Source organism: Micropterus dolomieu, linkage group LG03 (genome assembly GCF_021292245.1).
Source record: "Micropterus dolomieu isolate WLL.071019.BEF.003 ecotype Adirondacks linkage group LG03, ASM2129224v1, whole genome shotgun sequence".
In the NCBI taxonomy this organism is placed as follows: domain Eukaryota; kingdom Metazoa; phylum Chordata; class Actinopteri; order Centrarchiformes; family Centrarchidae; genus Micropterus; species Micropterus dolomieu.
This window is the reverse complement of record NC_060152.1, coordinates 17,256,028-17,275,810: the sequence shown is the minus strand read 5'-3', so window position 1 is coordinate 17,275,810 and position 19,783 is coordinate 17,256,028. Positions and strand designations below refer to the sequence as shown.

General features: G+C 40.5%; 3 protein-coding genes across 5 annotated transcripts; 2 read left to right on the top strand and 1 right to left on the bottom strand.

Moving 5' to 3' along the window:
* Nucleotides 1–2,586: 2,586 nt before the first annotated feature.
* upp1 (uridine phosphorylase 1) lies at nucleotides 2,587–6,537 on the top strand. Of its 2 annotated transcripts, none has more exons than XM_046045066.1 (8): nucleotides 2,587–2,735; nucleotides 3,043–3,097; nucleotides 4,196–4,307; nucleotides 4,402–4,560; nucleotides 4,715–4,829; nucleotides 5,494–5,703; nucleotides 5,814–5,960; nucleotides 6,049–6,537. In XM_046045066.1, the coding sequence occupies exons 2-8, from the start codon at nucleotides 3,057–3,059 to the stop codon at nucleotides 6,198–6,200; spliced, it is 936 nt and encodes a 311-aa protein (XP_045901022.1). In that variant the 5' UTR covers nucleotides 2,587–2,735; nucleotides 3,043–3,056; the 3' UTR covers nucleotides 6,201–6,537. The 2 variants fall into 2 exon arrangements, with proteins under 2 accessions (XP_045901022.1, XP_045901023.1); XM_046045067.1 differs by lacking the exon at nucleotides 2,587–2,735 and adding an exon at nucleotides 2,760–2,803.
* Nucleotides 6,538–9,556: 3,019 nt separating this feature from the next.
* stmn2a (stathmin 2a) lies at nucleotides 9,557–13,721 on the top strand. Of its 2 annotated transcripts, XR_006824477.1 has the most exons (6): nucleotides 9,557–9,749; nucleotides 11,597–11,692; nucleotides 11,868–12,040; nucleotides 12,130–12,321; nucleotides 12,416–12,576; nucleotides 12,995–13,721. XR_006824477.1 is itself a non-coding variant. In XM_046045336.1 (5 exons), exons 1-5 carry the CDS (start codon nucleotides 9,731–9,733, stop codon nucleotides 12,473–12,475), a joined length of 540 nt encoding a protein of 179 aa, XP_045901292.1. In that variant the 5' UTR covers nucleotides 9,557–9,730; the 3' UTR covers nucleotides 12,476–12,775. The 2 variants fall into 2 exon arrangements, 1 of the variants encoding a protein (XP_045901292.1); XM_046045336.1 differs by lacking the exon at nucleotides 12,995–13,721 and having other exon boundaries at nucleotides 12,416–12,775.
* A 1,101-nt stretch (nucleotides 13,722–14,822) lies between these two features.
* On the bottom strand, nucleotides 14,823–16,934 carry LOC123968511 (hairy/enhancer-of-split related with YRPW motif protein 1-like). The gene is made up of 5 exons (XM_046045333.1): nucleotides 16,737–16,934; nucleotides 16,525–16,597; nucleotides 16,332–16,415; nucleotides 16,118–16,199; nucleotides 14,823–16,013 (listed from the first exon to the last, which is right to left on the bottom strand). Exons 1-5 carry the CDS (start codon nucleotides 16,820–16,822, stop codon nucleotides 15,406–15,408), a joined length of 933 nt encoding a protein of 310 aa, XP_045901289.1. The 5' UTR covers nucleotides 16,823–16,934; the 3' UTR covers nucleotides 14,823–15,405.
* Nucleotides 16,935–19,783: the final 2,849 nt, after the last annotated feature.

Here is a 19,783-nt window from a genome sequence, read left to right as displayed (position 1 = left end):
TGATTAAATGTAATGACAATGGTGTCGCTCATGGTGAACACACAAAAAAACATTACCCAACTCTACAGAGCAGGAATTTCAAAATGGAAACACGAAAAGACCACTGAAATGTATTGAAGGTACTCAATATCAAGAAACCAGACTTGTGTTGGTATTAAAGCACATTGTTGAGTTTTTACAGGCTCAGAGACAAAAATCAGCACCTAATTAATTATGGTAAATACTGACGTCTTGCACACAATTCTGCATACTTGAATTCACATATAGCCCCTAACAGTAAAATCTGGAAATGATGAATAATTTCTGGCTAAAAAAATACTCAATACTGTAACAGTATTAAGTAAAATCAGGATTTTTTTTCAGTATTGAAAGTACTCAATGCAGAAATGCATTCATGTAAAAGCAGGAGATTGCTGTCATAGTTGATTGAGGTGGAGCAAATGTTTAAATTAGATTGATCTGTTTTCACAGCCACTAAAACATGTTAGTTTTGTGCAACAAATAGTACACAATACAAAATGATTAAAATATTTCTGAGGAAAAGCAGCAAATCCTCCCATTTGGGAAGCTTACGACTATGAAATGTTTTGGCATGGGAAATGACTAAAAAGTTAATCAGTTGCAATTGATTTTCTGTCAGTCAAGTAATTGATTAATCAACTAATTGTTTCAGCTGCTCTTGTATCAGTGTCATTTACACTGGGGACATGTCCCTACCACATTTTGAAATGGCTGATTTTGTCCCCATCACTTTTTGAAAGCATTTGTTAAAAATGTTCTGAAAAATATCTTGCACCAAGAAATGTTAAATAATAAATGAAAATGCTTTGAGAAAGGTTTATTTGCACAATAACAAAACACGCAATGCAATTTAACTAGAAGAAACAAATGTTCATTATCCAAAAAAGAAAGTTAAGATAAAAATGATGAAAGACATTTACACCGTAAAGTGGAGCAGAAAATGTCTCCAATTCAGGAAATTAAGTGTTTAATGCTGAAAATCTCATGGGGGAGGCCCCCCAGACCCTCGACTCAATTATTTAAGTATAAAATAGGCTATTTGTTCAAAATAGTGTTTAAAAATCTTCTTGTCTTGTTGTTGAGCATATTCTCATGTATCATCACGTCCCTGATCTGGGCCCATATGTCCCCACCACTTCTCAACACAAAGTGAAACCCTTGTATATTCTGTTGGGTAGTTTAATTTATAATTAAACATTATTTTGTTTTGTAGCAAAGGTGTTAAATATTGTAGTGAGGTAAAAAGTACAATATTTCCCTCTGAAATGTGGGGAAGTATAAGTGGAATGAAATTAAAAGTACATGTAGGCTACTTCCAATTTGTACATAAGTACAGTAACCTACTTATGTAAATGTGCTTACTAGTAATTACACTGAACAACACTAAACGCTTTTTAGACACTTTTGTTTTTGCTCCCATTCATCATGAGCTGAAGTCAAAATCTACGTTTTCTCTATGTACACAAAGGCCTATTTCTCTCAAATATTGTTCACAAATCTGCCCAAATCTGGGTATGGGTATTGCACAGGTGTGCCTTAGGCTGGCCACAATAAAAGGCCACTCAAATATGTGCAGCCCCATCACACAGCACAATGCCACAGATGTCGCAAGTTTTGAGGGAGTGTGCAATTGGCATGCTGACTACAGGAATGTCCACCAGGGCTGTGAATTGAATGTTCATTTCTCTACCATAAGTCATCTCTAAAAGGCGTTTCAAGGATTTGACAATACATCCAAGGTGCCTCACAACCGCAAACCACGTGTAACCACACCAGCCCAGGACCTCCACATCCAGCATATTCACTTCCAAGATCATCTGAGACTAGCCACAACTGCCGCAACAATCAGTTTGCATAACCAAAGAATTTATATATAAAATGTCAGAAACTGTCTCAGGGAAGCTCATCTGCATGCTTGTCATCCTCATCGGGGTCTCGGCCTGACTGCAACTTCGCACAGCAATTGAAGAGGAGTGGACCAACATTCCACAGGCCACAATCAACAACCTGATCAACACTATGTGAAAGAGATGTGTTGTGTGAGGCAAATGGTGGTCACACCAGATACTGACTGGTTTCCGGAAAAACTGGAAATTTTCGAGTGGCCTTTTATTGTGGCCAGCCTAAGGTGTACCTGTGTAATACCCATGCTGTCTGATCAGCATCTTGATGAGCCACACCTGTGAGGTGGATGGATTATCTCGGCAAAGGAAAAGTGCCCACTAACACAGATTTTGACACATCTGTGAACAATGTTTGAGAGAAATGGGCCTTTTGTGTACATAGAGAATGTCTTCGATCTTTGAGTTCAGCTCATGATGAATGGGGGCAAAAACAAAAGTGTTTATAATTTTGTTCAGTGTACATTCCACCAAAGTCATCACACTATAGGCTAATAAAAATATTATTACGAAGCTGCCAGTAATTATTTGGCGACACAGGGATTTTCACAACATGCTGTTATTTCCGCTGTGGAAATCAAATACGGTAATTGCAGGCCTGCTGTTTAGTCAGCTTTGTACGTGACAGAGGCAGAGTAAACAGCCTACATCCTATTGAGTAAAGGGCTCTGTGCTCGGTTGGTTATGAGGCTTGTGACGTGTTCGACGCTACGTCATTGTGGGCTGCAGCTTTACGTTACGGTGTGGACGTGAGACGTTAAGAAAGCGAAATTAATAAGTCAGAAAGAGCAGCCGACCAGCAACATTCTTACGGTAAATATCTATGCGGTGTTTGTATTGTAGCTTTTTGGATTTTATAGTCCTGTTGTCTTATCTTGAAGGTAAAGATGGCGATAATTGTCACTTTTTCTTTTTACCCGCTTTAAGCGACAAAATGCTCTTTGCTACGAGGGGTGTTCTTAATTTGAAAAAAGAACGTGTGTCTTAATTGTTTGACATTGTGTGTAATTGAGTTTTAGATTAGGCCATTTTAAGCCATAGGTTTAAGCATACACCCCACTGTGGTGTTAGAGGTTGGTTTTGTTCTCGGTCACTGAAATAAATTTTTTTTCGAACACAGCTCTTTTCAGGAAGATGGATTCAAAGGACGATATGCGCACCGAGCCCTGCAGCAGGTGAGCAGATCCAGTCCAGTTAAAGTCATAACGTTTTTCTTTTGAAACTTAGGCTACGCGTATGTAACGTTATAGTTCAACACAACTGATTATTATATAATTGACTACGTGTAAGTTTACCGTCGGCAATGGATTAGGTTAATTTCGAAATGTGGAAACTTCTGGGTGTGTCAGGATAGCAGGACGTTGCCCTTTTTCTGACCGTCCTTAAAGCTATTATTGTTTTCTTACAGTAACCAATTTATTTTTTCCATAAGTGATTACACATTCAGGATAGCCAACTGCCCTGTCCGGTTAGCTACCAAGCATAGGGTCATTACAAATTCAATAACAAAAAGGGTCATTTCACCTAAATCACAACCCCACATTTTCTCACATGATAATGTAAAAATAATAAAATAAATCCTTGTTTTAATGTTCCTTAGTTTTCGTTTTTGAGGTAGGCCTACTGTGGTGGCTGCAGTTGTTCCTATTATTTTGCCCACCCAATTAATGTCAGTGAGGGTAGTGCAATAACAGAAAGACTCTGTATAATGCAATAGTTAAACAGCACCACAAACTATATCCTCATGATGTACTTTTGATGAGGTAGGATGACTGTTGTTGTTGACTGCATTAGCTTAAGCTAGGTGTGCCTAATAAACTGGCAACCGGAAGTATGAATGTATATAATATAGTATGCAGATTGTTTTTATTCTTTTGTGGCAAGATTTTGTGATATCCTCCTCCTGAATTAAGTGTGGCCACCGTGACACAATGCAGGGTAATACAATTGATGCAGCTCAAACCATTGGAAAATTACATCTCAAATTTAATGTTTCATTACTGTAAGTATCACAATTGAAATTCACATTACCTAACAGAACTTTAAAGAGACAAATATCCAAATGCCTTACCTGACTAAACAAAGTATTTGTGTGGCTAGATAACACAGGGTTAAATGTGTTGGTATTTTTTTAGTTGAACTTAGATTTTAGAAGTTAGATTTAGTTTAGCCTGGTTTCAGATGTCTGAATCACAGCACAAATCAACAAAATGGAAATTGATGGAAGATCAGGCTACAAATGACCCTTTAAAATCTCTTACCCCACCTCCCAGCCCTGTTTTTGTGCACAACCCACACCTGGATGCACTGAAAGATGACATCCTCTACCACTTCAGTTTAGGAACCGGAACTCACAACCTCCCAGCTATGTTTGGTGATGTCAAAGTAATGATTTTTCATTTCATTTGTTGAGAGAAAAAAATCACCTCCATGATCATCTTTATTCAGCAGTTATTTATATTTGTGTGTTTTCTTTCAGTTTGTGTGTGTTGGGGGCAGTCCCTGGAGAATGAAATCATTCATTGAGTACATTGCTGCTGAGCTCAGTATGGAAGACCCCAAATCAGAGTACCCAAATATATGTGCTGGAACGGACCGCTATGCAATGTACAAAGTTGGCCCTGTGCTCTCTGTCAGTGTATGTAAAAACAAATTCTATCACAATATTTTGTAAGCAAATGCTATACTACGAATAGGAGGAATTCTGACAATATGTGTAGTTAGTGTCCTTCAATTAAAAAACTACATAGATGTGAAAATAGTGTGTGAAATGTCTGTGCTTAATTTTGCAGCATGGTATGGGCATCCCATCTATTGCCATAATGTTGCATGAGCTAATAAAGCTCCTCCATCACGCACATTGCACCGATGTTACAATTATACGCATTGGGACATCAGGTGGAATAGGTAAGCTTATTATTGTGCCTGATAATTCATTTGATTATGTATCTATTGCATTATCAAATGATAAATACTGCTAACACTACAGGGCTGCTAGTTTCCCTGTGATTTTGTAAACTTAATGAACTGGAAAAATGAAGATGAAATGACTGCCCTTGTGGTCAAATGTCCTTGCCCTGATCTGGGTTACAAACACCTTTTCTTGGTTTTACCAGCAACGGGGTGGTGATGGATGAGATGCGTGCCTTTGGTGTGAGAGACCTGGGTTCAATTCCTCACTGTGACCCATCCACCGTTGTGTCCCTGAGCAAGACACTTAACCCCTCGTTGCTCCAGAGGCGTGCAACCTCTGACATATATAGCAATTATAAGTCGCTTTGGATAAAAGTGTCAGCTAAATGAATAAATGTAAATGTACCACATGAGGGAGCTCAAGGTACTTTAAGATTTAGGGCAGTGTCAGCCAATATGGATTTTTGTACATTCCTGTAGTTGCTATTAGCCATTTATGGTATTTGTCCAGTTTGCCAGATAAGAGAAAACATCTTTTTGTTTTTGCTTTTTTTAAGTGAGTTATTGAAATTAATTCCGATATATATCAACCGCTTACATTATGCTGAATATGGCACAAACCATTGAGTGTATCACACTTGCCTTTTCTGGTTCTCAGGGCTTGAGCCTGGGACTGTTGTTGTCACCAAGCAGTCTGTGGATGCCACCTTCCTTCCCAAGTTTGAGCAGGTGATACTGGGGAAGACGGTGGTGCGCAATACTGATCTGGACCAAAGCCTGGCTGAGGAGCTTCTGCAATGCAGCAAGGAACTGAACCAGTTTGAGACCGTGATTGGCAACACAATGTGTACACTGGATTTCTATGAAGGTATGCGTGTGACATGGATGTATATTTTCTCATATTTTACAGTGGTACAGTTGTAATGTGCATATTTTGCTATCTTTTTGTCTGTCTTCTCTATCTGATCGATAACCCAGGGCAAGCCCGTTTGGATGGTGCTTTCTGCTCCTACACTGAGAAGGATAAACAGGACTTCCTCAATAAAGCCAGTGATGCAGGAGTCTGCAATATTGAAATGGAGTCATCTGTTTTTGCTGCTATGTGCAAGCTGAGTGGTCTGCGAGGTAAGAAAATACAATATCAGCATGATATTATAGCTGACCTCAAAGCACAGATGGTGGCTTTCTAACATTCATTTCTTCCTGTGTAAAGCGGCTGTGGTTTGTGTGACTTTACTGAATCGGCTGAAGGGGGATCAGCTGAGCAGCTCTCATGAAGTTCTTCACAGTTACCAACAACGTCCTCAGATGCTGGTTGGCCACTACATTAAGAAGCAACTGAAAACCAAAGCAGCACGTCGCTAAGTGCAACCAGTTATTACACTTGTCTGCAAGCATACTTCAAATTCTGGGTATCTCTTAAACACTGAAAATGTGTACAATGCAATAAGTCAAGCTTTAAACATTTTTTATTCATTCTTTCTTGCTCATGATTAGCCATACCTTTTTAATATGTCCAGAAGATTCACTGAAATTTTAAGTGATGCACTGCCTTCTATTTATCCTGTGACACTTATTTAGTTGATTGATTTCACTGTCATTATAAACCGGCATGCACTATTTCACTTTTGTTTCCTCTTGTATTTAACTTAAATACAATTTAACTGAGTATTAAATGTTATGTAGCCGTCTGTATGTCTTATTTAAGGCTGCCACTGTTTCATTTAACATGTAAAGATCCGTATCCATAAAACTTGAACCAATTCATGACTTTAGGTAAGTCTATACTTACAAGGGTGCTGTAACAAAATCATCTTAACTGCCACTGAAATATCTATTGGTTCATGAAAACAAAAAATGTCCTTACGATGGTATTGGTTGTTGCAAAACTCTACAAATATGTATCATCTGGAGTATTTTTTATGCAGAATGTATTTTTTAAAACCCAGTGTTTTTTGGGATTAGACTTATGTAATGTTAATAAAAGTTTCATTTTGAACCTAAAACCAACAAAATATCACTCATTTTGAAAGGAAAACATTTCTACTGGATGTTTTATCATTAACCCATTTAATCCCGAATTGTTCCCAGATTTGAAAATATCCAAATCATGTGTCTTTAGTAACCCTTTGAAATAATCAATCATTGTTTTTTTAAATTTATATGAATGAGTAGGTGAAAAAGTGTATTTTATGGTCAGTCACAATTGTGACCGGTGGGATCATATGTTGTATCCTGAATCAAACAATTTCTCCTGTGCATTCATCAAAATTTCTGTGTATTCAAGACCAGTTATTAACACATTTAAAACTGACAATGGCAGTCCTCAGCATTGACACTAACATGTTCTATCACATTTTTGCGTGACTTATTTACATCATCAGAATCCCTTAAAACACTGACAAAGCAAAGACAAAAACACAATGTATTTCAGCTTTGTAACTTTAGTGCAACATGTATTGAAACATAAATATTTTAACTTTATTGTAACATTTGAACTTGCAGTTTAGAAAAAACAGTTTGCACAACAATTGTTCTACAGAGGCCTGAACCCTCCGCCAGGTTATCATAAAGTGTGGTTAGGAATACCGGTCCCAAAGTGGAGCAACCATAAGTCACTTCCTCTACATGGATCACATGAAGCTAGCCAGGAATGAGAGAAACAATGACTCACTGATCCACACTACCAGGATCTACAGTAAAAACATTTGGACTGGATAAGTCAGATGGTATCAGAAACAGAAAATGATCAGAACCGAGGGGGGTGAACTACCAGAAGGCAACATTGAAGATGTTTAGGAGAGCTACAAATACCTTGGGATCCCCCAGGCAAAGGAAAACCATGAGGAGGCAGCAAGGAAGTCAGCCACAGTGAAATCCCTACACAGAGTAAGGCAGGTCGTGAAAAGTCAGCTGAGTGGGAAGAACAAGATCCGAGCCATCAACACATGCTCTGCGAGTCATCAGATACCTAGCAGTGAGTGGCAAGATGTACTGTCCAGAATGAAACAACAAAGATCCAGGAGTACATCAGGATCAGGCCTCCAAAGATGAAGGGCTAAGTGAATACCTCAGGCAGCAGAAACCCAAGGATGAGGACAGGAGGAGGATGAACCTTCATGGAGGGACAAGCCCCTGCACATCTTGTACCACTGACAGATAGAAGAAGACATCAAGAAAGGCTGGACTAAAGGACAGCACATAAGCACTAATCATGGCTGCACAAGAACAGGCACACATCAATAGAGGCCGGGGTCTACCACAACAGGTGGGACCCCAGGTGCAGACTGTGCAAAGTTGCCCCAGAGACAGTACAGTACAGAGTTGCAGATGCAGGCAGTAACAGTTAACATGGAATGTCATTACCAGGTAGCTGGCATAGCATACAGGAACATCATCTATGGCCTGTGAGTGTCAAGGTGAGGAGAATGACCAAGCAAATATCCTGTGGAACTTCCACTCCTGTGGAAGATCCAGATTGACAAACTGATGATGGCTAACCAACCAGACATCATGTTGATTGACAAACAGCAGGAGAAGACAGTAGTGGTAGATGTATCAATCCTAAGGAACAGCAACATCAAGAAGGAGGTACAACATCTGAAATCTCTGACCAGAAGTGTGCAGTCCAAGGAACATATAAGATACCGTGCAGAACCCTTCAACTCCCAGACTTCAGGTAAAGATGACACGTACCACCCCACGAGGGGTGAGCTGGGTTTTTTTATTTATATATCATAGTGAATGCCTTGCCTGGGAGGTCATCTAGATCCAACATACCCAGAACTCGACTTAGAGTAAAACTAAAATAAAAAAACTAAGCAGAAATTTAAGTACAAAAAGAACTGTGAATGTGTACCTTGATGCACTGTGTTATGCTGCCTGTCACTTTTGTTGTTTACTCATTCTATGACCAAACTGAAGAAAGTTGAGTAAATCCAAATGCATATACTGTATTAGTACTAGACACCTTAAAGATAATGTGTACCAAAATCTTTATGTTTACATTCTTTACTAACCTTTTGTTTGGGAGGTCAGTCATTCTTTTTTCTTGGTGCACCCAGACCTCTGGTCATGTGACAATGTACACTAAACATGTGACACTGCACATATTTCATAGAGACCCTTTACCATTTCAGTACTTGCTTGAAATGCATTGATACATCATTCAGTAACATTTTTAGAGTCTTATAAATGAAAAAGTTTTTTACAGTTAGGCCTATTGTGACCGATGGGATTAAATGGGTTATTAATAAAGCCTTTTGCAGTCTGAAGTTGTTTGTTAATATGTTCTGACTCATTAACACAAGACGTATTACACTTATTTCTCCCTGCAAAAAGCAGTGTGACCTGTTTGGATGTGCAGCAATGAAGAAGCCCAATATGCTCAAAACCAACATTGTCACCACTGCTGACTACTAAAATAAGAAGTTTACACAGCAGATTGGCTATTCTGTAGTCTGTATTCTTATTAGCCTATACCTTGCAAGGCGACTATGATATTTTCTGTTGTGTTCAGGATTTTCAGTGGTGTGTAGGCCATTTAAACGAGCAATGGCTGCATTGCCAGATTGGATTGCTGTCTGCCTATTTTTCCATAAATTTGGATCCAAAGAAACACACGGCGCAAGTATCCGGTCCGGAGAACACATTCTTCAAATTTCTTGTGTGTCTGAGCTTTAATCGCCAGGTTTAAGTTGGCTATATGGTCACATTGGATACTGAAAACCGCTCTGCGCGACAAAGGGGAGGGTCTGCTTGCGCGCTCACGTGCGCGCCCACCTCCCGTCTGCTATCCGATCCTACGCGGTCTATTCGCTGACTCAGTGCCTTAAGCAGCATCACCGTTCACCTGAACACAGCTACAGCATCCTCTGCGGAGAAATACATCAGCAATGGCTAAAACAGCAACCGGTAAGCTTGTCAGACTGATCATGTTATAGCCTAATAGATGCATGGAAGGAAGGAATTTGTGACAGATTCTGTATTGAGCCTATGTCGGCCCGGTACTGTCTACCGGCTGTTGGTCGTGCTTCTGTAATGGCTCCACTCAGATATGTTATCCTTTGACCGATTAAAGCCAAGAGAAATTAGATCCCTCACCTTCATATTTCTCTATCGACTACTGGCCTATTGTCTCAGGACAAGAGTCTGGTAATGACAGCAAAAATATGGGCGTACAAGCCAAGCATCCTCCTTCATTAAGTTACTGAAATGTCTCTTTCATTTCCCTCATTTATGTCAAATTGCTCTGAGTCCTCACTTGTTTTAATCGTATATTGTGTAACAATGGATAATTCTAAAATGTGAATAGGCCTCTAGACAGCTTTATTTACAACGCCGCAGCTGCGGTTCGTGCTACAGCGGCCCCAACATGCAGCATAATGCAGACGGACCCCACCCAAGATGCTGGGCTGCCGACCATTTAGCCGACAGCAAAGCTGAGAGGTCTTCATCAGTCAGACTTTCATAGCCTATTGCTTAGCTTTAATTAAACATGCACAGCTGTAACTGAAAGCGTTTCTGTTCCCTAAACGTCCCCTAAACATGATTGTTTAATCGGTTCGTTTATTTGGCATTGCTCCTTTTATTCATGTCTCCTTTCCTTATATATTCCTTGCCAAGGATGCATCACCAGCTGTGACAGATGTGTTGCAATTTATCTCGCAAAAATACCCGATTGGCGTAAGAACAAATGAATGGCTTTAATTCCATACTTTAGATCTGGGCGTTTGCACACTGAATCTTATATTGACACATAAGAAGTAGCCTAGATTGTAGCCTGCATTAGTCATCTTTTCTGATGGACAGTTATTGTTGTAGGTCAGGCATTTAGCATATTTGTTTTCATGGGTTTGCATCTAAAACATGAATGGTGCCTTAATATGTGCAACCCATTTGGTCCCTTTACAATACAGTTCAGCTGCAGACTTGCTTTCATGATGGTGTGGTGGAAGAGATGTAGCGGAGGAGACAGGTGCATGGCAGTGTGGGAGGCAGGCCAGCGCTGCAGCAAGGGGCTGCTTCACACGCTGGCCTTTGCAGCAGAAGGCTTAGCGGTGGCAATCTGTAGTCCTCTCTGAGCCGCCAAGTGGGCCCTACAAGGGAATAAAGCATGGAAAAAGTGACAGAATTTGCAGATGAGAGTAATAATTGTCAATACGGAACTGGTTAATCTTACCCCAGATCTATTATTAAAGTCAAAATTAATCAACTGTATTTGACAGATATGACAGCAGCGCTCAACAATAAGGCAGGGAAGAGGCAGATACATTTAAGAGTTTCTTATTATTGTGATCATGACACAGGACAAACCGCTGAGAGTTCAACAGGAAATGGAATAACTTGACATACGGCCTGTCTGCCATATTGCGAGGGGGTTATTAGACAAGGCTCTCTGATTTCTTGATTGAAATGAGTCACAAGTGTCTTATTATAACTACCAATCAAACAATGTTAGTTTGTTTGCCCTTACATAATACATGCATCCAATGAATTATTAACCAACAGGGCACTTTTCAGACTTTCTATAGATCATTAATGCCCTAGTCATCTGATGCTAATGTTTTATTGAGCAATTTCTTTCATAACTCTTCATTTGGAAACATTGCAAGTATATTTATGAATTGGTGACATTGTTTGGACAGTGTTATGTGGTAATGAAGAAACCTAATCTGTGTATTCATTTGCCTGTTTTACTTTTAACAACAGTAACAGTAGGAGACTCACCATGATGCTATGGTATGTTTTTGTTCCCACAGCATATAAAGAGAAGATGAAGGAGTTGTCTGTCCTCTCCCTCATCTGCTCCTGCTTCTACCCAGAGGCACGCAACAAGCTTGTGCGTGAGTTTGAAGGTATGGATCAGCTAAAACATTGATTTTCTTTCGGTTAAAACAAATTGCCCCATATGGATGTTTTATCTACCCTGTAAATATAGAAGTTAGTAATAATGACTTATTATTGGACTGATATGGTTATTGGACATTGATTTGGCTGGTGTTCTCATAATAATATCATAATGATTTACAGACATGGAGGTGAAACCTATAAACAAGCGGGCTTCTGGCCAGGCGTTTGAGGTGATTCTCAAGCCTGTGTCGCCGGTGTCAGATGTGGCCCACAACCTCCCCTTAACCCCCAAGAGGGATATCTCCTTGGAGGACATTGAGAAGAAACTTGAGGCTGCTGAAGAACGGAGGAAGGTGATTATTTTACCTGTTTGTGAAAAAAAAGAAGGAAAAAAAAGACACACTTTTCTTTAGATTTTAAACCATTCAAATTGTGATTTTAGTATCAGGAGGCCCAGGTGCTGAGGGCTTTGGCAGAAAAGCGAGAGCATGAGAGGGACGTGTTGCTAAAGGCCATGGAAGAGAACAGCAACTTCAGCAAGATGGCAGAGGAGAAGCTCCAGCTGAAGATGGAGCAGATCAAGGAGAACCGTGAGGCCCATCTGGCAGCCATGATTGAGCGTCTACAGGAGAAGGTGAAGAATTCAGGAATCGCAGTTGAGAAAAAGTCCATGTGTCCACTTTTAAGACTGTGTAATTATTTTTACTCTGTTGTTCTGGCGTTTTCAGGAGAGACATGCAGCCATGGTGCGCAAGAACAAAGAACTGAGGGAAGAGCTGACAGCATGAGCCTCACACAAGTCCTGACTTCCATGGTCCATCAACATCCCTCCATCCTCCTCCTGCCATCACCCTCCTTAGAACAGACACCCAACCCTGGAGGCCGAGAGGTTTGAGGACCTTGCCACCACATCACAAAACACCACACCACCAGTACTCACTACTATCAGTATTATCAGTGGATACAAACATCAGTAACACTCATCTTGAGAGTTGAATGGGTTTGTTGGTTTTAGAGAAAAAGTGAGAATATGTTATATGTTTTTATTTTGTAAATACATTCTCTTAAAATCTATCTATCTATCTATCTATCTATCTATCTATCTATCTATCTATGGTAGGTGAAGTACATGCAAGGATTGTACTGTACTACACTGTTGAATTTCAAACATTTTGTTTGTAATTGGTTAATGTTTCAGTTTTTGAAATTTTAATTTTAAATTATTTTCTTGTGAAAGCCCTCGGTGTTGACATTTGCAGTGTTTCCTGATGATGTCATGATGATGATGTTTCTGTGTCTTTGTGAAGAACGACGGTTGGTGTACCTAGACTCCTCAGCATATCAGCGTATCCCATCTGTATCTTCCTCACGCACACACCTACTCATTCTGGAACACGCACGCTTGGAACTTAACAATACGCCAAACCCACTGATTCATAAAGTGTCACTTCCTCTGAAATGAGCTTGATAATGAACTTGATAGGTGCTTTATTGTTATTAAGAATGTCTTTGCCCAATGGGAGCAGCTGTTTATACACTTGCAGATTCCCGCTTACCCTGACTACTTTCTTTGTCAATGAATTCTCATCTTTAGCCAAATCAATAGCTCTGTTACGTACACAGTATTTGGGGATTGGTCTCTTGAATGTTATGACACCATACTGGTACCATGCATATTGTCTTGGACAGTGGAATGTGCTGTTGCTCCCACCTTGATAGTGATAGTGTGAACATAACGTATGTCTGTGTGGGTGTGTGTGAATGCAAATTTACCACAAGGCATCACTAGCCTCTGCTCTCCTTAGGGGATTAGATGGAGAATGGATGCAGGATGCTTTACATTCAGCACACTGAACTAGTCTCTTTTTATTATACAATACCACTGATATCTGCTTGCATCCTCTGCTGCTTGTGTTTCTCCCTTCATATATTTCTCTGTGAAAGCTTCGCTGAATAAAGGTTTGGGGTTCTGTGAACATGGCATGCACCATCTAATACTTTTCTGTGCTAAAAGAGGAGGGAAAATGTAAACTGCCAAATAAAAGAACCAGTTATCTACACATCCTGAGAATCACAGTCTTCTCCCAGCTGATTTTTCATTCTTCAATTCATTCATTTGGGATACTGTAGCCATTTTGGCACAATTCTTCTTAAGGGTTATACTAACATATTTTTAACATCTAAAATTAATCCATGATCATCCATCAGGCGAGAATGTGACAAAGTTCCTCCACTAGGTGTCAGTGTCAGATTTTCTTAAGCCAAAGAAGCCAAGCTGGAGCTCATACCAATCCAAAAGTAGGGCAAAAGTTCACAATATGCAGAGTGTATATATAGATGAAATATAATAAAAACAATAGAATCTAGATCATTTTTGTATCATCTTTTCAAATCAGGAGGATTTGGAATTTAAATAAATAAATTAAATAATTTAGAGGGAGTAAGGTTTTTGTCATTAATCAGCAAATGTGGACAATTTTGTATATTGTGCTTTAAGCTGAATGATATTTTGGCTCTCAAAGGAAGAAAATATACATAATATATTATTTATAAGCCCTCAGGAAACAAATCACAGACAGAAACTGTCCCTTCTGGAAGTGCTGCACTGATGGATAAAAAACTGAGTCATTAAAACAATTAAAAATAAAAACCCTGTGTCACTTAGATTGGACCACAAACAACACTGTGGAGCTGATCAGTGATTTATTGTCCAGCAATCTGTGTATTGTTGTTACTTTTCAACCGCTTTCCTCCAATGTCCCCATCCTGTTCACACTATTGTCTCCATTTCAGACCAACCCAAGCTGGTGAGGTCAGGGCAACATTGTAAAGGATTTCCTCTGGCTCTTAATGATTTCCTGGGTATTCATAAGGGCAACAATGGTCTCAGATTTGGTTACTTACCTGGCACACAGTAAAGGAATTGCCTTTCAGTCAATAAGCGGGACCTTATTAGCTCATGATTAACTGCCAAGGGATTGCAACAAAAATGCACCTGCAGATTATATGTCATTTATATCTGCTTGTATACAGGATTATGTAGCATGACTGTAGAAAGAAATAGCTACCCGTTATAGATTATGAAAACAAAACATTCTGGAGGGTTAAAGGAGCAAATGCAACAGAAATAAACACTTTGGTTTAAATCCATGTTTTATACTTTTAACTCAATTTATTGGTACAAAAATATTACAAATCGAATGCAATGTTCCAATTCTCAAGTGGTTAGTTTTACAGCAGTGGCACATATAATATGCATATTCATTTCCACGACTTCTGATACCACTGAAGAAGAAGGCCCAATTAAGTCATTCTACATTATGTTAAATACAGACATCCATGCTCGGCAAATGTAGAAGTTTCAGTATGTGGTCTACAAAATATTATCTCTACATCTGTGCTTACAGAAAATCTACTCATGGACATATCATCATATCAGTCTTCAACCTGGAGACAGTGCACAACTAAATTAGTTATCAGTTCCAATGAATAACATAAAATCATTTAGAATTCCTTTCTTTATGGGAGTAATGACATACTGAGAGGAAACAACACCCTTCAGCAACCTGTCAAACTTATTCTTTATACTGAACAAAATAAATCAGCTTGCTTTGTTCTCCTGTGTTTTATTGCTATAAAAACAGATGAGGCAGGTTATCTTGCCTAGTCTGTGAGGGTGGGCACAGCTCAGCTGTTGCCTTCAGTCCTGCTGTTAGCTTCAGAAGGCCCCAATCTCTGTGCCCCAAGGCCTGTAAGGCTTTGACAGGGTGGAGGAGGGGCTCACTGTGCTGAGAGCTGTCGGGGAGACCAGAGGGAAAGCACCGAAGGAGAGGGGGAAGGCTGACAGCGAGGAGAGGGATGAAAGGAGCGGTGGTGAAAGCTTGGATGTTGGCAGAGACAGACCGAGGGGCAGCGAGCCACTGGGAGGCACCCTGAGGGACTCTGTGGGGGGCATGACACTGAGTCTGGATGTCCCAGATGCCTCAGCGGAGGAGGAAGAAGATGTAGGGGAAGACGAGGAGGAAGAGGGTGGGCTACTGTTGCTTCTGGATGCAGGTGTCCTGCCCTGGGGGTGTTGTAGGAGGAGGGGGTGGGGAAGATGGGCAGGGCCAGTCCTGTAAGCAGAGCCCCAGGCTAAGTGTTCCAGTCCAGTGTGCACCTCTCTCTGAGAGGCGTAGTTGCTGAGGTGGGACACTAAACGTATACGGAGGGGGTCTGCACTCTCCCGACCCTCTATGATGCTCAGGTAGCGAGCTGTCTCTGCCAGGCACTCCCTGAAGCCCAAGCTGCGGTAATCCTTAGCAAGAGCATGAGCCTCAAAATAGCCTGTCAAGAAAGGAAGCGGAGTCAGAAGGTTAGAAACATATTTTTGAATCCCTGATTTTGAATTAATCCATTTATTATCCAAAGGCAAAAAAAGGGTCTTTTACCTTTGCCACCAGAGGCATGAAGCATCTTCAAATGGTCCACAGTCATTTGCAAAATTTCTGCTTTTTCTAATTTGGCTGATCCCTGTAAAGAAACAGGAAAGAATGGTGTCACTTTTAATAATAGGTCTATTCATATTTCCTATAAAGTGGAAAAAACATGTATGGGCAAATGTGTGCCTGTACATAAGGAAATGATGGAATGTGTCCAATTTACCTGTTTCTCAAAAGCACTTGGCACCAGTCTTCTCAACTCTGACAAGCTATTATTGATTCGGTCACGTCTGCGTTTCTCAATTATCTGTAAATGGGTAAAAGAAACAATGTAATTTAGGTCACAGGTGGCAGGAAAACAGTGGGATCTATTAAACAACAGTGCGCAACCTGGCGCCAGACATGAGTTTACTTACCCCTCTTCGCCTTTTTCTGGCTTGAACTTGTGTGGTTGTGGAGGGTGACATCGAGCCGTGGGAATCAAGTTGACTGAAAGGTAAAACCGCAAAAAAACAAAAACAAATAAACGACTATTGACACAAAACATGAGATCATCAAGACATCAATAGCCTACACATGAAACAAAGTTAAAATATGGCGGCGAATTTAAAACAAACAGTTAACATACCAATTTTCGTCTCCACTATCCTTCTCCACCTCAACATTGTCGTCCAGGTCGCTATCCGACGAACTGTAATTGTGGCTTCGCTTCATTTTTCTTCCAAGCCTACAGTTATCAGAAGTAGGCTACTCCTGGCAGAGAAAGCTCTAGTTGGGTACTGACAGCAGAGAGTTGCTTCTGCTGTGATCATTTTCACACCACGGACAGGGGGGCGGGGTCGACGGAATTATATGGGCGGTGCTTGACAAGAATTGAGCCTGTTAAAATCGAGCTGGCATTTTGAGTGACATTATGCTTTACTGCTTTACAAAAATAAATAAATGAACAAGCCCAAGGTCTCACAGGAAAGCTTTAAATAGAGGTTAAATCATAATCATTGCAACCTACTTCTGCTATCTATCTATCTACCTATCTATCTAAAATTATATTTTAAAAGCATGATTTTTTTTTATACATTTATGTCTTGTAGAGCATATTGAGTCTGAGGTCCTTAATCTTGTGCTTGACAGGTCAGGCTAACTGCTGGACTCATGGCCGTAGGTCCCGGGTTTGCCTGCTGAGACCCCAGTTCGTGAGCAACAGGCCCCATTATAGCGGGAGCCCTCTTCTTCGTTCGTGTTGTGAAGGACACACGGCCTATTAGCAGAGTGTGTTGTACATTGTCTGCTGTCAGCTGTGTGGTTCCACAACAGCACTGATCAGCCGGGAGGCCCAACATTGGTCAGTCAGCGTTGCCAGGCTCTCCTAGGAAACTTCCCCCCTACTCCCCAGTCACTGCAAACAGGTTAACTGCCTGCCGCACAGAGACCTTCCCAGGGAATCATTAAACCGCTGTGGAGGAAAACAGGGAACGCCACTATGCTGTATGGCAGAGAATCGTAAATGGCTTGAAGCTCAAGCTACATCCAACCATAGTTTAAAGTTTTGCTTATGAGTGACATTAAAAAACATACAAAGGTACTTAGGCATAAGTGGCAAAACACAAGTGCCTCACTCTGGATGGGGAGTTGGGGTGGTCTGCAGAAGGTGTGAAAATTTGACTCCACTGATACGAATGGTTCAAAGGGCAAACTATATAAAACAGGGGAGCTTTTAATGTTAATCTTCCACTGTGTAACTGATCCCTTCTGGCTGTTTTGTTTTAAGGAGAGACATGAGATACAGATATTTCTGCCTAAGAACACAAAGCAAATGTTAATGTTGTGATGCATACTAATAAAAACATCATACAGTGGCAGAAAGTAACAGTACATTCACTCAAGAACTGTCTTGACTCAACGTCCTTTGCTCCTCTAGAGAGCATAGGCAACTGACAAATGTTCTCCACCTCACTTAGCTGTTGCTGGTTCTTTCAGGATCTCTCCAGTTGAGTCCACTCCCAGACATTTCTGCCTGGACACCTCTTCTCCAGCTGTTCCTGGGCCGACCGCTTTTCCTTGTTCCTTGGGGGGTTTCATTTCAGGGCTTATCAGGTGATGTTTGTGGCCGGTTTTAAAAGGGTGTGCCCAGTCCCACTCCACTTTCTCCTTTGAATTTTTAAGTCAATGGGATCCAGGTCCACTTTGCTTACTTTGTTTCCAACATTGAATTATGTGGGATTTCACTCTCTTGTTGATTTTGTTGGATGTGGAGATGAGGCGAGAGCCGGTGATACAGCACTTAAACGACCTCTAGCCTACATCAGTACAATTTTGAGACTTTTGTACTTGAGTATTTCCATTTTATGCTTCTTTACACTTATTTCAGAGGCAAAAATTGTATTGTGTTATTTTTACTACACTACATATATGTAACAGATAAAGTTACTCATTACATTGCAGATTAAGATTTAACATACAAAACATATACTTTTACTATTTGAATTCAGGAAGTTCACTTGTAATGTTTTTATTGTCCATATAAGTAGACATATAAAATGCATGAAATACCATATATTAATAACACTATTAATATAAAAGCAGCAGTCAAATGTCAGTCTTTTCTCTGATGGTCTGGAAACGACAACACTTGAGGTTGGTATAATTCCTGCATGGAGTATGACATGTCTGGTAAGGCCATCAGTGGGAGTGTGTGACCGCCCCCCCACCCCGCCCACTGTCTTTAATTCCAGTACCTTGTAGAGCAGCAGCTGTTTCTCTGCTCTGTCCATCAGGTCAGTTGTTAACTTGGTGCGTTGGGAGCTAGACAAGTGCGGATGAGAGCTTGATTGCAAGGAGCAACTGCAGACCAACACGCTGTTTCCAGAATGTCAGAGGGGTTTGGTGGTGACAGATACAATGTGCAAGGTTCAGTCATTCTGTTGATGCATTGAGTGTGGATGAGCCTCCACACCATCCCTGACACACACAGATATACACATACATAGACCCCCACCTCCCCTCAACTACCTGTCAGCACACACCTTTTAAAAATCATGCCTGTACCTTCACCCATTTCATGCATTTCTACACTCCCATACTCCCCCTTGGTTGGTTTATAGCCTTCAAAGGGTATTTCTGGTATTTTTAAACCTGGGCTCTATTTTTTTTTTTCATATTTAGGGGTCTAAATGACTAATAGGTACAAAAAGTTTTGAAATTGTTCCAGTAGCTCACCTCCACCGGCAGCTGTGAATCAGGCTATAATGGCTGCGATGTAATCCTTAAAGCCAATTGCGCATGTCAAAAGTATGTCACCAAAGGTGCTTGTTTTTGCCACTGACAAAAAAGGCGTAAGAAGAGTAATATCCTTTTTGTTTAACCAGGATCAGAAGTCTCTCTCAAGGAGAAGTCTCGCTCTGAATTCTCGCGAGATGGTGAGTTGCTGTAGGAAGACAACGGTGGAAATGTGAGTCCATACGTCAGTTTACTCTTTAACAAAAGGTCCATCTCTGTAGGGATTCTTTCCATGTGGTCAGAGACTTAGAGAACAATCTGAGCCTGCTAGCTAACTGAGGCAATCTACTGGACCAATTGCAAAACCTTTTTTACCTATTAGTCATTTAGGCCCCAAAATATGTTTCAAAAAGAAAAATACCAGAATTACCCTTTAAAGTGTGCATAATCCAGTTTTGA

Excerpts from the sequence above, each read along its gene's own strand:
- upp1 (XM_046045066.1), top strand. The coding sequence starts at position 3,057 with ATGGATTCAAAGGACGATATGCGCACCGAGCCCTGCAGCAG. Across the intron at positions 3,098-4,195 it reads CGCACCGAGCCCTGCAGCAG|CCCTGTTTTTGTGCACAACC; the intron begins GTGAGCAGATCC and ends CCCACCTCCCAG. Across the intron at positions 4,830-5,493 it reads TGGGACATCAGGTGGAATAG|GGCTTGAGCCTGGGACTGTT; the intron begins GTAAGCTTATTA and ends TCTGGTTCTCAG.
- stmn2a (XM_046045336.1), top strand. Across the intron at positions 11,693-11,867 it reads GCTTGTGCGTGAGTTTGAAG|ACATGGAGGTGAAACCTATA; the intron begins GTATGGATCAGC and ends AATGATTTACAG. Across the intron at positions 12,041-12,129 it reads CTGCTGAAGAACGGAGGAAG|TATCAGGAGGCCCAGGTGCT; the intron begins GTGATTATTTTA and ends TTGTGATTTTAG.
- LOC123968511 (XM_046045333.1), bottom strand. The coding sequence starts at position 16,822 with ATGAAGCGAAGCCACAATTACAGTTCGTCGGATAGCGACCTGGACGAC. Across the intron at positions 16,598-16,736 it reads GATAGTGGAGACGAAAATTG|TCAACTTGATTCCCACGGCT; the intron begins GTATGTTAACTG and ends TTTACCTTTCAG. Across the intron at positions 16,416-16,524 it reads CCAGAAAAAGGCGAAGAGGG|ATAATTGAGAAACGCAGACG; the intron begins GTAAGTAAACTC and ends ACCCATTTACAG.